General features: G+C 40.1%; 1 protein-coding gene across 11 annotated transcripts in view; it reads right to left on the bottom strand.

Moving 5' to 3' along the window:
• Window positions 1-332: 332 nt before the first annotated feature.
• Window positions 333-16,471, bottom strand: part of LOC117411250 (NHS-like protein 1) — a 130,205-nt gene continuing 114,066 nt past the window's right edge. For 9 of the 11 annotated variants that reach the window (XM_059025241.1, XM_059025242.1, XM_059025245.1 and 6 more), the window contains 5 exons: window positions 14,105-14,297; window positions 12,400-12,531; window positions 5,458-8,988; window positions 4,510-4,636; window positions 333-2,411 (listed from right to left, as the gene is read on the bottom strand). In XM_059025241.1, the coding sequence (XP_058881224.1) occupies window positions 1,700-2,411; window positions 4,510-4,636; window positions 5,458-8,988; window positions 12,400-12,531; window positions 14,105-14,297 (4,695 nt within the window). In that variant the 3' untranslated portion in view covers window positions 333-1,699. Of the gene's footprint in view, window positions 2,412-3,250; window positions 3,306-4,509; window positions 4,637-5,457; window positions 8,989-12,399; window positions 12,532-14,104; window positions 14,298-16,471 lie in introns of all 11 variants that reach the window. The other 2 variants (XM_059025250.1, XM_059025243.1) reach the window with 2 other exon arrangements.

Below are 16,471 nucleotides of genomic sequence, written 5' to 3'. Positions count from 1 at the left end.
GTTCTCTGACCCATTCATTCCAGTACATGTTTATAGAGATGATATGTGCATGATGGACCTTTATGAAACAAATACAGTAGATTTTTTTCAATTCCCTTCTGGCCTAGGTAAAATGGTCCACAAGTGTTTTCATCTAAAATATAAATGATATACTGTATATTCTTATTATTTTACACTGAACACCTTGTAAGATAGAAATAGTGTGTTGTCATACATGAAATTCATTTCGTTGAGGCCTGAGAGGTCTGTAATAGAATGGTAAATCAGTGAGTGACCACTGTGACAGGTGTAGAAAACTACAGTGCTTATTACAGAAACATTACAGAGACCCATTCAGCAGCCTTGCTTTATTTGAAGCATGTAATCACAGCATTTGGTGCTCTCGTAAAGGCCTCTGAATTTACAATACTACTGAACACCAACACGTTCGACCGCAAATGAAAAAGTCACAATCAGTTTTCACTGTACTAAAATAAATAGTCTACAAAGGGGTTTTCTTTCAAAAAGGTTCTAAAAATGTATACATTCTGTAAAGTATAAAGAAGTCAAAAGGTACTTTTACAGTTTCTATATATTTACAAACAATATAAAACTGCACAGGAAAGTTAAATTGTGTCAGTCGTAAAAAGTAAAAACAATACCAAATGAGCACACAAGTCAGTTTTTGCTGTTTTCAAAAGGTTTGCCAAAAGAAAAACTGTTAACATAAAATAGGTTAGACTCCTTTAACTAATTGTGAACTTTGAAAAAAATGTAATCTTTGGTAACCAAATGTTAGCAAGTATATCAGGGTGGTCAGTTATGTTTTGTCATCCTGTATCTCAAATAGTAAGTTCTTCCAAAACAATAAAAGTAATTGTAGTGCAAAATCTACAAACTAAAATATATCTATAAAGGTTTTCAAAACCTACAATGTACTTTCACTCTGGCAGTGCCATCTTGTTTTTATAAAAACACCTCATGCTGTTTCGGCAAGCTGTCTTTTTTTTTTTTAAAACAATGTTTTAACCCTTTCCATTTTAGATATTGCTACAAAAAGATGTGAGACTGAACTTGAGGGCTGTGTTGATGAGCCATATTCATTGTTATCAAAAGATTTATGTGCTATAAAAATACACCACATTTTCCATGGTGGAGTGTTATTCGGAACCAATATTTTCTTTAAAAAAAATTAAATAAGGCTGGTGCAAACAATCTTGTTACCTTCACTTTGTGCATTCTCACATAAAGTAATTCAATGTTTTCCTTTTGTCAAAATTGTAGAAGAAACTACTTGCCTTTAGTTCCAGCCCAGCTACTTTCTTTAAACTGTAGCACCACTCATGTCAGCTCAACCCAGCAGAAACTACCTGAAAACCTACACCTTTTACCACCTACTGCTCAGTTACAGCCTAGCTTTCTATCTACTTCTGTCATTTCCTGCAAAATAACCGATGAAAATAAACAGAAACATTGCAGTCATTATTTATTTTCAATCCTTAACCTACAAAAAAAGAAAAGAAATGTTCATTTCACAGGCTCTGCTTTCAGTTTACAGTTATTTTTCTCCCAGAGCTTCAACACTCCAAAGCACCCTATTTGTCTTGTGAGGGAGAGTCCCGGCACTAAGCAGGGTTGCTTCTCTTCGAAGTCTCCTGCCTACCACGATTATCACAGAAATGTCCGTTCAAGGGTCCCCCAGCCCTTAACTGCTTTGTTCCTACAATAAAGTGCCATTGCAGTTCTCAGAGGGACACACTTTCTCAGATTTCTTTGAGCAGTCTGTTTGGGAACTAGGACTGGAAGTCTCTTCTTGCAATGGTAAAGTATGTACTAAGTTTTGGCTGCTTTGAAGCCTGCCTGTGGACATTCCGTTCGCATTCCCCAAGCTGGAAGCGGACTTAGAGTGAATTGACTCTGCCAGTTCACCCTCTCCCTCACAAATAACTGTCATTGGGCTGCTGAGGATGCGGTTACGGGCATTGTACCTGCTGCTGGCAGCCGATGGAGGCGTGCGTGAGCGACCGTACTTGGTGCCTGAGAGGGAGGCACTCCTGGGTAGAAACCCTTCGCTCTTGGCCCATTCATCCTGCGCTGGCTTGTTTTTCCCGGGGGAGCCGCTGTGGCTGTCAAGAAGATCCAGAGTGGACTCGGAGCATGTCCTCTGGAATTTGGGAGCTGTGTTTTTCAGCATCTCTGTGGCAGACATGCGGAAGCTGGTCTCGGAGCGGCTGCCCTTCTTCAAAAGTAGGGCCTTGAAGTTGTCACTGCTGGTGGCAGATTTGCGTATGCTGCGCTGGATGGAGCCTGTCTGACGGTGCGGCGAGGCCAGACTGGGGACCCCTCCAGTGGGTGTGACAGGGGGAGACGGGGAGTGGTTCCGCGCACGGTCCTCCTCGGAGTCCTTCCTCCCTAGAACTCTCCTTTTGGATCTGGGAATTGGAAATAAAACAGTTAGCCTCATTATTTTTGAGGAGTCGTTTGGTTTTCTACATTATGAATACAAAATAAATACTCATGAAACAGCAGTTAATAATGTATTCAAAATCAGGGGGTAAACTGTGTTATTTACAGTTTTGAATCAACATGTATATAATGGACACCTATTGGAAGAGAATCCATTTGCTCCTTTTTTTCTAAAATAAATAATTATTATTTACAAACTAATTAATGATTGTAATTTATTTCTTATACGGCCCCTTTTTGGCCACGCCATCCACAAAGCACAATCTGACGCAGCACAATGTGTTAAATGATCTTGAACCCAAAAAGTGCTTTAAGCCCTTTTAATTGACATGTAATTATTTGTAGAAATACCAATAATTGAAAGCATGGAAAATAAATCACTGGTACTGCCTGGTTAGGAGAACACAGTGATGTATCAGGATTTTCTCTTAAACTTCTATAAATTAATACTTCAAAGCTGAATTACACTATCAAGATATTAACATTGTTATTACTATTGAAAAAAAAAACTGCTACAATAAATATTTCATATTATATAATTATGTTGCAGTCCCTCACTTTTTCCACAAAGGGGGTGCAGATACAGTAAAACAGAAAACACTTAATGTGTATTTTCTTTGTGCCAAGGTTTCACAACTTTAGGTTACTACTGATTGATTATGCCTTCTTGACAGGATTACCAGTATAATTCATCTTGGGAGAAGTGGTGGTATAATTCACCTTTCTAGAGTGGCTATGGGCGACATCTAATCCTGCACTAGTCATACATTGGATCACATGACCAGCTGATTACAAGGTTACTTGCCAGTCTAAGCCACGCCTGCCATGAAGCATTAGCTTCCAGCCTGTGTCCCACACCGCTTCAGTTAACCCCGAAGAGGAATAAAAACAAGCAAAGAAAAAAGATTTGGAACAAAGATGACACTTAAAACAGAATCATGGGGAGAAGTAAAAGAGAGTACAGGGGAAAAATGCAGTGCATACAGTACCCATTCTCCACTAAGAATTGCCACACTAGAATATCCAACAAAACAAACCAACTATGTTTTTTGTATCTTCTAATGATATTTACTGTAGTTTGTGTAAATGCATCATTTCACACAATCATTTGAATAATACCACTTAAGGATATTATAATTAGGGCTTCCGATTTTCGGTTTTAACCAATAAACCCGATAAAACACCCCCGATACAAAAAAATTTTTTATCGGCGGATAGCCAATAAACACCAGAAAAACTATGGAAATGGTTCATCTATTCACGTTGACTTTGACGTTTCCACATTAAAAAAAATAAAAAATACTACTAAAATAATAATAAATACATTTCCCAGTGCTGCTGGGCAATGTCCCGCCTTCCTGACTTGTGTCTATCATTGATTAGTTCTGAATACTTTAAACCCGCCCCAAGTACTGAGTGACAGCACGTTCCTACATTTCTATTGGAGACTCCGCTTGCGAGATTTAAAACAAGATTATAATCAGGATGGAGGCTTGTTAGCGGGATTTAAAGATGTATTACAGTTAAGATATGGATGATTTAAAACAGAATTGTGGCGAAATGTACAACAATGCCTACACACAAAAACCCCAGAAGAATGTGCCTGTGACTACAGGGATTTCGTTGTGGAAGACAGCAAAGGAAAGAAGGTACAATTTAAGTGTGCAAGTACTGTCGAATTGTTGTACATATTTTGACACACACACACAAAAAAACGCTCAAGCATTTTGGAAAGTAACCAAAAACACTGATTTCATACAGTATATCAAAAACGAAAGCCCCCAAAAAAACGATTTACATAAACCTCAAAAATAGCTAAAAATAAGCACCGAAAAATACAATTACTAAAACCCGAAAAAACAGAAGCCCTAATTATAATGCAGTTTACTTTAGTGACTGGAATAACATGCAAATAGGGAAAAGGACCAGGGTTTTGTTGGGTAGCTGGGCTTTATATTGTCTTATTTAGGGTGTACTGCTGCTACAGTAGACAGAATGTTATTCAAAACATGCAGTTAGGACTGGAAAACATGATGGAATACGTAGCAAGACAAACTAAGTTACCTGTGTATAGCTGCAAACAGATCATCTGTAGTTCTGGGTCTAGTTGGTGTAACCATCTCTTCAGAACTTTCTCCACAAGTACTTGATACTGGCGATGGGTTAGCTGGGTTTGCTTCAAAAACCTCACCTGCGAAAAATAGGACTTGTGTATTGTAAATATAACTAACAAACACACTAATGATAAACTAAGGGCAAAGGCCCAAGTATTTTACTCTCCCATATGTTTGCCCAATTTTTTATTCCATTCCCTCCCTTCAATTCTCATAACAGTCCCAGGTAACTGCAGCAACACATGCAGTCCAGGCAGACAACTGAATATTCGCATCCTTCCGAAGAGGCTAGCCTGGGCACCTGAAAAAATGTGCTGCAATAAGGGATGCATTCAGCTAGAGGCAAAATCAATTCTTGGTGAATCCCTTTTGTTTAAAGACATGACTTTTAGTACCAGTCATGACACAAGCAAAATAAATAGCAACTATAAAATTGCATTACAGAAAACTTTTTCTAGTGTACAGTGGCCTCAGTGGAATGGCTCAGTCCAGCATGCAGCAAAGGTAAGAAATGCTCAACCTTCACACATCCCTTCAACATGGTACTGTTCAGTAGTTTAATAGAAACAATTGCCCAGTAGGATTGTGGATTTCTTTGCAGCACTAATTTGTCTGTCATAGCATTCTCTTAAAGAGGCATTACTTGACAAGTCTCCCTTGTTCTAAGGCATTGATTCTGTATAGAATAGGTGGTTGTGATACAACTAACTGTTCAGTAGCTGTGATACCTTCACAAAATATGACATTGTATGCATACTTTATCCATCTTTTTTTGTTAACTTAACACAGAAACAAAAGAAAGTGGATTAAATTATTTGTAGCTTGTACCTAAACTGCTTTCATCTCTTAGACAATTTCTGTACATTAACATTAGGTATTAATTATATCAATAACGTACCATTTTCATCTTCTTTGGAACTTATGGATCCTGATGTGCTGCTGTCTCCATCAACATCTGAAATATTTTTGTAGTCTGAAAGGGTCTGTTCCTCCTGCTGGATAAGTGAGGTCTGAACCTTCCAAACTCCATCTGCAGTACTCTCACTGGAAAGAGAGTCAGGGGTTTTGGCTACAGGAGTGGTGTTGCCAGAATCTGTCTCCTCTCCACTCTGTAGCACCTTGAGTAGGCCATTCTCTTCCTCACTGTTTCCAGTAGTAATTGAAATCCCATTCTGAGGGCTTAGGACCTTTGTTGCATGTGCCTTGGTCAAGTCTTGGTTCTCTGCTTGGATTGACAATGTCTGCCCAGGTGGCACAATCAGGGTTAGGTTGGGTTTCTTTGAAATGACAAGGGGTTTCTTTTTGGGAGGGGTGGTGGTGCCCCCTTTGGTTGGAGATGCTTCGTTCTCCTGAGGTGAGGTTGTGTGAGGGCAAGGGTGAAGCTCATCTGTTATCCCTGAGAAGACATCTAACTTGTTTGGCATTGATGGGTTTTCAGACATGCCATTGCTAGTGGCTAGACCTGATACTGCCTCAGAGATCTGAGCATCCTTAGCAATAATTAACTGGAAGTTCTTAACCGGTGTTGGTGGTTTCTTCAAATCATTTATCTTGGAACTAGTCTGCAATGAAGACGGACGTTCCAGCAATTTGGGCTTTTCCGGTGAAGAAGGATTTTGGGAATTAATAAGTTCATGTTTTACCTGAGGATTTTGGATAGTCTTTTCAAATTCTAGTATTTCTGACTTCCTGACAGACCTCAACTGCACCATCTGAAGGGCTTTAGGTGTTATGAGTGGCATCATTGTCTTGCTGGATTCAGGCTGATTAGATGTAGGGCTCTTTCCCTTATCATTGGAAGCAGGATGCTGATTGTTGCAGATACTGGGAGGATTTTTAGGTTTAATGGCATCTTTTAGGGCTTTCAGGGTGAGTGGTGGAGCCGGTGGTGGAACCACAGCAGGTAAAGGAGGTGCTGGAGGGGGAGGGGGAGGGGGAGTAACAGGAATATGAACATGAAAAAGAGGTGGAGAAGGCAGACTGTGGGTAACATCAGCTGTGAAGGAAGGATCCAACAGGACCTCCGGTGGAGGAGGAGGGAAGCTGGGAGAACTGGGGTGTGGAGGTGAGGTGATGGGTGCAGTTGGAGAGGTCATTGCAGGAACTTGTGGGAGTAGTGGAGGAGGGGGGAAGCTAGGAGAAGTGGGGTGTGGAGGTGAGGTGGTGGGTGCAGTTGGAGAGGTCATTGCAGGAACTTGTGGGAGTACTGGAGGGAGTGGTGGTGCAGGTGGGGGAGGAAACATTTGAGTTGCTGTAAAGACAGGAGATGGAGTTACCATGGAAGAGCTTGGGGGAAGTGGTGGTGGGGGAGGTGGAGGGGCCTTTGGTGGGCCACAGGTAAAAGAGGGATCCATGGAAGAGCCAGGAAGGAGAGGAGGAGCCATAGGGATGCCAGGTTGAGGTAATGGAGGTGGTGGAGGGGGAGGATTCATGGGGTTGGCATGATTCCTTGGTGTGTCAGAAGTATTTGATGACAAGGATGTAGAAGAGGAGGAGACAGACACAGATGATAACAAGGATGACTTCCTTTCAGGCACTTTTGGCTTGGACTTCCCACCTGCAGGCGACATAGACCTCAAGAAGACTGGCACTGGAGTGCCAGCAGTGGGGGTATTGGATTGGCTTGAGTACCCGCTGGATGGCGAGGTTACTCTGTGCACCTTATCAGGAGAGGTGGTCATCTTTGTCTTTACAGATGTGCCTGGTGCTTGTTGCGGGTTGAAAGCCCTTGACCCATTGGGGAGACTGCCACCATTGCCATAATCCCCAAGAACTGCACCAGCACTTGCAGACTTCAGTTGATTGTCTTGGACCCCAGGGAAGTCCACGTAATATCCCCAGGCATCCGCGTACTCTGATCTGATACTGCTGCTATCACTCTGAGAAGGGGTGACAGGGCAAATGGAGTAGATGTTTGGCCCAGAGGTGGAAATGCTGCTGCTGCTGCTGGCACTGACTGTGCTATGGCTGCGGGAGCGCAAAACCCAGGGGTCATCATAGTCACTGGAGGGGCTCTGTGATGGGGTCGATCCACTCTTGCACTTCAGATTGAGCTGCAGCGATTGCTGCAAGGTGGCTATCAGTGTTTCGTTCAAGACTGGCCCATTGGAGTTTGACTTTTTACCTGGCTTACGTCTTAAGGAGTCGGTCCTAGAAGGGGGCAGAGGTGGTTTCTTTGACTTCTTCAAAGAAATGGTACGTGACAGTGACTTATCACTGTTTAGGCTCAACCTGTCATCCTGGCTTTGATGGTCTCTACTTTCATACATACTGTGTCTCGAGTTCCCCATACCACTGCTTCCATACTGGCTTCTGGCTTTAAGCCCAGAGTCGAGATGCATGGAGGTGTAGTAACCGTCATTGTCCATGGAATACAAGGAGCTGGTGTCAGTTTTACTAGAACTTCTCTCTAAGCTACTATAAATGTGATTGATTGGCGTGGAGCAACTTGATGTCAAAGACTTATGAGGAAGGACATTCTCAGGTGTGTCATATATCCACTGATCAGCAGGGATTGTGCTCCTGCTATGGAAACTGCTTTCCGAGTAACTTGAATCACTTCTTGCATCCTTCATGCTGCAGCTGTTTCTTCCATCCAAAGTACTGCACTGTGATCCTGTCTCTGTGTTATTTCCTATACTCAAGGACGCAGCTGAATCACAGCAAAGCGGTGTTGTTGCAGGGGTAAAAGAAGAATTTTGTTCTTCTTTCAATCCAATTCCATTGCTCATGGATACAGTACTGATGGGCCTGGCTGGTGCATATGTAGATGTTGAGTTTATCTTGTTATTTGACTTCCTTGAACTTTGAGATGTGTGAATGGTTATCACCTCTGTCGATGAGGGTAGTGTTGCATTGGGTATGACACTTGTTGAGTAAGTTGCATGAGGGGACACCACACAGGCTGGGCTTGTCACTCTATCGCTTTGGAAGCTTCTTACTTCCTGGGACTTGGGCCTCTGTAGTGTTCCTGTCACGGGTGTACTCCTTAGATGGATCACGCTTTCATCCACTTGAAGTTTGCTGATCTGCCGTGGCAAGGTGCTGCAAGAGGTCTCTTCAGATTTATATACAGCCCTGTCAGGTTTGTCCATTGACTGTAAGGACACCCTTGCTCCAGATCTTGGCAGGCTATGGAAACGGAGGTCGCCATTAACTTGCGAAAGAAATGGGACTCCCGCAGCATCATTGGCTGTAGACCTGTTCCCAGAAGAAGAGTTGGGCAGGGATATCTGAGCAGCAATACCTTGTCCCTTCTGTGCTCGAATTCTTCTCACTGATGGCTGCACTATTTTAATTTCTTCTGTCTGACAGCTGAAATCCCTTGTCTCTGATCTCTGCAAGGCAGAGTGCCCACTACCTATCCTACCTAGAGTGGAATATTGACCTGGGATGTACATTGAGTGACCCCGAAGTTCATTATGCCCAACTGAAATAAAAAAGGGAGAAACAGAAAAGTAAATATATTTGTACAAGTATCTTCAACTCCCTCTATTTAACCCCATATAAAATAGTCCTTTTACAATATAGAAAAAACAGTGATTTATTGGCAACCTAATTAGCATAGTTTTCTGGTCTGCTGTAAATCTGCAAAGAGATAAGCAAATGGAAAAGCCACCAAAACTTGAGCCTAGCGTGGAAAAACATACAAAGAGCCAATAAACAACAGCTGTGGCATATGTTTTCTTCTTCTGAACTAAAGTGATTTTACAGACCATCACATTACTTGTATAAGTACATTGGATAAAATAAAAATAAAAAAAGATTAGCCATAACAAATTATTGACTGAAGTGCCATTTTTTTAAAGACTTCCATTCATTTAAATGTTATTTGTCTTTATGCAAGTATGGAGAACAGAAACTGACATATTGATGGCATTGGACAATGTTCTTACATATCTGAATATTTAGATCTTTTTTAAATCCCATTTTTTGCATTACAATGATGTTCTGTAGCAGCTCTTTGTGTACATATGTGAGAACTCTTTCCTTCTCACCCGAGCTAGGGCAGTAAAAAAAAAAAGAAGGCACACGTCAAGCAGGACAAGTCATTTTCAACTTATGGACACAGAACAGCTGACAAAAACACCACCCACAAAGGTTCAACATGGAATGGTTAGGCAGAAACTGTACAAACACCATCAAATCGTAATTATCACGCTATTTACTCCTGATGGAAAGTACACATGAAGATGACGCAGTTGTACCAGCCCGTGGGTGTAGGGCTCTCATCAAGCAGGGCTTGAGGAACAGCTGCAAGAGATTTTTTAATGGAATCTGATACTGACTAAGAGCTTTTAAAACAACATGTACCATTTTCTAGGAATGTTGTCCCCTATGTTGTTGACCCTGATGAAGAACTATTCCCTCCTAACTCACACTCCAGACTCAATTCATGCAATAATATGATATGTGTATGAGTTGATCTACAAATGCAAACCAAGGCTTTACATACACTATGGCATGCATGTTTTATTAACAAGGATTAGAATACAAAACAAAAAACACAGGATGCAAATGATATGATGGCCTGAAACAGTATGCTAAAGACAAAAATGTACAATAATGACCAAATAACTTATGAAGCTGGATTGCTATGTGGTCTAATTATGATCATACTGTTTACCAATATTAGTGCATGATAATGTATTGGGCATTTCAACACTGACCTACTCAACCCTGTCTCTTCGCTGGGAAACAACTAGTCTATAAAAGCTGCCTGAGGTACAGTACTGTGCAAAAGTTTTAGGCAGGTTTGAAAAAATGCTGTAAAGTAAGAATGCTTTCAAAAATAGACATGTTAATAGATTATATTTATCAATTAACTAAATGCAAAGTGAGTGAACAGAAGAAAAATCTAAATCAAATCCATATTTGGTGTGACCACCCTTTGCCTTCAAAACAGCATCAATTCTTCTAGGTACACTTGCACAAAGTCAGGGATTTTGTAGGCATATAGTCAGGTGTATGATTAAACAATTATACCAAACTGGTGCTAATGATCATCAATTCAATATGTAGGTTGAAACACAATCATTAACTGAAACAGAAACAGCTGTATAGGAGGAATAAAACTGGGTGAGGAACAGCCAAACTCAGCTAACAAGGTGAGGTTGCTGAAGACAGTCTACTGTCAAAAGTCATACACCATGGCAAGACTGAGCACAGCAACAAGACACAAGGTAGTTATACTGCATCAGCAAGGTCTCTCCCAGGCAGAAATTTCAAGGCAGACAGGGGCTTCCAGATGTGCTGTCCAAGCTCTTTTGAAGAAGCACAAAGAAACGGGCAACGTTGAGGACCGTAGACGCAGTGGTCGGCCAAGGAAACTTACTGCAGCAGATGAAAGACACATCATGCTTACTTCCCTTCGCAATCGGAAGATGTCCAGCAGTGCCATCAGCTCAGAATTGGCAGAAAACAGTGGGACCCTGGTACACCCATCTACTGTGCGGAGAAGTCTGGTCAGAAGTGGCCTTCATGGAAGACTTGCGACCAAAAAGCCATACCTCCGACGTGGAAACAAGGCCAAGCGACTCAACTATGCACGAAAACACAGGAACTGGGGTGCAGAATAATGGTAGCAGGTGCTCTGGACTGATGAGTCAAAATTTGAAATATTTGGCTGTAGCAGAAGGCAGTTTGTTCGCCGAAGGGCTGGAGAGCAGTACACGAATGAGTGTCTGCAGGCAACAGTGAAGCATGGTGGAGGTTCCTTGCAAGTTTGGGGCTGCATTTCTGCAAATGGAGTTGGGGATTTGGTCAGAATTAATGGTCTCCTCAATGCTGAGAAGTACAGGCAGATACTTATCCATCATGCAATACCATCAGGGAGGCATCTGATTGGCCCCAAATTTATTCTGCAGCATGACAACGACCCCAAAACATACAGCGAAAGTCATTAAGAACTATCTTCAGCGTAAAGAAGAACAAGGAGTCCTGGAAGTGATGGTATGGCCCCCACAGAGCCCTGATCTCAACATCATCGAGTCTGTCTGGGATTACATGAAGAGAGAGAAGCAACTGAGGCTGCCTAAATCCACAGAAGAACTGTGGTTAGTTCTCCAAGATGTTTGGGCCAACCTACCTGCCGAGTTCCTTCAAAAACTGTGTGCAAGTGTACCTAGAAGAATTGATGCTGTTTTGAAGGCAAAGGGTGGTCACACCAAATATTGATTTGGTGTAGATTTTTCTTCTGTTCACTTTGCATTTTGTTAATTGATAAACATAAACTATTAACATGTCTATTTTTGAAAGCATTCTTACTTTACAGCATTTTTTCACACCTGCCTAAAACTTTTGCACAGTACTGTACATAACACAATTTAAAAACATATTTTACCGTCCCTGTGTCAAACAAGGCATATCTATGGATTGCTTTTCATCACATCTGACTTATTTTAAAATAGTAAAAAAACAATGGGATATTGTACAGTATATGCTGTTGTATGGTATAATGCAAGTTATTGAGTATAGCTGACATATATCTATTCCCCACTCTTTCACCTATGAAGATGTTTTTTTATTCATTTCTCAACATACAGGGTTGTTATAAAAAAATATATAACTTTTGAATGAAATGTTGAATCTGACTTTTCCCGCCCATTAACGTCTCATCAAATATGAACTAAATTAAACATTCCCTTGACCAATAAACTTTGAGTGGTATATATCATCAATACAAACCTTGTGTAAGACCAGAAGAATTGGACTCTGCTTTATTGCAACCCCCTGTAGAGGCTATCAGACTGTATTTGTATGAGGGTTGATAAATGGAATTAGTTAAGTATAGGAGGCTAATGAAGGTGGAGAGATAGAATACAGTACTGATGAGCCATACCTAGTTCCTTCTGGATGTTGTCTGGAACCCCTGTAATTGTCTTTCTCCTTTTGACTTTCTTCGGACATCTTACCACAGTGTCAGAGTTAACTAAGGACCGCCGGATGCTGGCCTGGCGGTCAAAAGTCTTCCCTGATGTAAAGTAGCACAGCAAGCAAACCAGTGGTTAATGACAAGCATGCAGATTTCATGCATTCCTTCAAACTAAATGCAGTGATGACAAATACAAAATATGCCCAAACTGTATATTGACATGGTCTGTTAGTGCACAATTACAGCTGAACATTTTAAAGTGAAGAATGTGTTCAAGCTCAGAGGATAAGTGACTGAATGCATTGATGACAGGACAGAGAGCCACCATTCAAAGGTTAAGGGCAGTTGAGCAAACAATTGTTACCGTGATCTTTGTAATAAAAAGCAAACAGCAGTTTATTCTCATTGGAAATTTCAATTATCGGTGTAAACATGGTGTGAGGTGGGTTAGGCAAACCGTACGTACATGCGTGCTACGTGAATATGTTTATAAAATCAAATACAAAGCTCACAATAACAACAGAACAATTACCAACATGCTTGGTTAAATTCTCCATCAAAGCGATTTGTTAGACTTATTTTTATAAATTTGTGTGCACAATATCACAGCTTTAAAACTATATGAATACATTTAAATCCCAGGCTGGCATGATATCACCTGTTAAAACTTTTAGTTTGATTTCTGAAACTTAATTTCAGTTCACCTTTTAGAAATTAGAGGTAATTGTACAATGTTAACATAATTATTACATAAAATTAGAGCCCTTGACCTTTGAGTAGTTGCTCCTAAAGACCTGCAAATATAATTTTGTACCCGTTTCAACTGACATGGGGGTTAGTAATGGTGTGTTAACGTGAGCTTCTCAAGCTGTACTGAAGCACAACCTTGTCAATATAAAATGGATATAAAAACTTAAAGTATTACAAATGCAAAAAAAAAAACACACCATAATGAAATGATGCTGAAGTGAGAGATATATATATAAAAAAGGTCAATATAGGTTTCCTCATATTCCCCTGCGAGTAACAGTCCATTCAATCCTTGTACTTTCTTTTTCAGAATGGTGGATTTCTGAGGGCTCAGTTAAGTCTACTTCGTTTGTCACGAGTGTCAGATTCTAAACCCAGGTCTCCAGAAGTAATAGGTTGGTGCATTAACTCACTGCACCACCTACTCTTGATATTTCTGGTGTAGTGTAAAGAACTGCTGAGAAGGTACATCAGCATAATAGAAGAGGTAGCAATTAACCAACAAACCCTGTTTGAGATTCAGAAAACAACTCACTGTCTGCTATGCCTAAAGAGCTGTGCTTCATTTGTAGAGCAGTGACACAGGCCTTATATTGTTCAACTGAATAGAGTTTGAAACACTGTACAATATACTCCCGCCATTTTAAAAGAGGTTCTTCCCCTGGCCTAATGAGGCCCTTATCCAGGTCCTGTTGCAACCAGGGCTTGTCTATCATTGGCAATCACTGTAAGGAACTGCTGGGAAGGAAAACCTGCATCTTTAACATAATCTGAGGAGGTTTGAGTCCTGGTCTCTAGGTTCAGAGACCAATGTGCTTCCAGTTATGTGGAACAAACACATATTTATATTACTTAACTCAGGTCAGCTGGCAGAGTGAATGTATTTCAATAGGTAGTGCCCTGCCAAGGTCCAGAAGCCTACCTGTTACATTGATGGGAACGACATCAGACTGCACAGCTTGGGCCTGCTGACGCATCTTCTCCTCAGGGGTCGGCAGAGGGAGGGACTTGGTCCAGTTGGTCTGGATGTCAATATCAGAAACGTCACCAAGTACCAGGGTGTTGGGCCTCATGGAATACATTAGCTTCTCATCCTCAGTCGATAACACTGTGGACTTCAGAAGCAAATTAGGGATTTTAACGCCAGGGAAGAGAAGGAAGGCTTTCAGTTTGACATTAAATGTACTGCCATTCTTTATTATGTGAACATTTGTTAAACATTAATAGTATTAAATCTTGCACTTAAGATGTCAAATTGAATTTATTTGATGTCCATTTACAGTTTGTGTATAATGGTTTACCATTTTTAAATTCATTCTGTAATTAACTTTTAACACACCTGGCTATTTTATCTTAAGATTGAACTCAAACTTGTAATTACACAGCCCTTTCTAATCGTAATAACTCACACAAACATATCTCACCATAGGGACTATTAACATGAATCTTGTAACCATATTTTACTTTCATTTTTATACAATTAATTTAACCTAATTTAACCTTGAACAATTTACAGCATTTCAAATTCAAATTCAAAAATCAGGTTACTGCATATTAAATAAGATAAATGAATTTAACCTTGACCATGCAATAGGTTTTTATATCTGATTAGTAACCGTTATCATATTATCATGTGGACTATTATTTTTTAATTCATGTTATATAATTAATTATACATAATTCTACTAATTTAACTTTAATAACATTGTTGGTTGTTATAAAAGGCTACTCAACCTTAAATCAAGACGTCATGTAAACAAAACATGGAGAGCTAACCAGTTCACAGAGGAGCGTGCTAGTTTACCACAACATTATGTAGATTAAGAATTAGTAAACACTGAGATACTGTATTAACTGCACCAAACAACAAAACGCAAAGCTAGGAATTTGTGCTTTAACTAATTTTGAACGAGGCTACACACCATCTATACGCCTGTCAAAGTACCAAATGCATCTTGTTAAAGATAAAACAGAAACACATTAATTATCCAGCTATTTATAGTATCGCTTTGGGATTTTTAATCAAAGACCATGTAACAGTCTAGCACACAACTCATTTTACAAAAGCTGCCTAAGAAACTTCAAGGTCTCCTGTTACAGCACAGCAATGACATTTTATAAACATCATATTCTTTGCAAAATAAGCTTATTAATACTTATAGAAAGGATCATTTAAAACAGCCACAAATATAAATTGAATCTTAAACTTAAATCTGTCAATTGAACCGCTAACAAATACAAATCATAAACCCAAGCAGTATTACTGAATATTGCATTGGAGAAGTTTAAATAAAACAGAGAGCGCTGCCTACAGATTTGTAAACCTGTTGTGGTAGCAATGCTGGATTATCAAAGTCATTTTTATCTGCGATACGGGACTGTGGCTCCTCGTCATTACTTATTAGGGTATACAGACGACAACGTGAAAAAAAAGCCTGTGGTTTTGTGTTCTCAAAGCTGATGCCATTGAGGCCCACTAACCTACTTTCCTTTGAACTTGAGGGTCTTGTCAGATTGCATTACTGTCAGGGCCGCAGTGCACAATGCTGAGGAACTCAGCTGTTAAAGAGCGGACACCAGGGATTGGGTAACCGTGACAGGGCAAACAATCTGTTCTATAGCATCGCTGTTTTCAGGAGACATTGTTCACATACTCAGTGATCCAGGGTAAGGGATACAGTCATTTCACAAATGGAGCTGTTATTACTGTACAACTGTCAACGAATCTCTTACTGTATCTCAGTGACAGCAGAAAAAAAGCATAGCTTGCCTCGTCTAAAATATGTCCATGCTCATTAAACTGAAAACTGCACAATTACATGCCTGTGATACACAGGGTTGTGTAGGGGGGTATTTATTATTTTAGGTCTCTCAAGTTGTGGAAATCTGCATTTTTATATATTTTGACAGAATGCTTATCATCATAATTCACCAATAACATTCATACCAATAATGATTATGCCATACTGTAAATTGCATGCTCTTAAACAGCAACGGACAACTGCATATGATCCTTAGTGTTATACAGATCAAGGATCTGTCATTACTACTTCAATGTAGGCATTATAAACAAACATACAGCATGCTGAAAAAGCTTACAGGGCTGACAAGAGTAATTAAATAGAAAACAATTAAATAAACCAAAAATAAAACAAGAATAGCTTCTTTAGTTAATTACTCACAATAGCATTACATGAATTACAATTATTTAGTAGTCGTTAAATGGACACTTATGTCCCTCTGTTTAGGTCTGTTCACAAGTTTATGTTTGTCTACAGGCACAGAGCTC

Source organism: Acipenser ruthenus, chromosome 6, assembly GCF_902713425.1.
Source record: "Acipenser ruthenus chromosome 6, fAciRut3.2 maternal haplotype, whole genome shotgun sequence".
Lineage (NCBI taxonomy): Eukaryota > Metazoa > Chordata > Actinopteri > Acipenseriformes > Acipenseridae > Acipenser > Acipenser ruthenus.
Note: the sequence above shows the minus strand (reverse complement) of the source record. Positions and strands in the feature narration are given on the sequence as shown.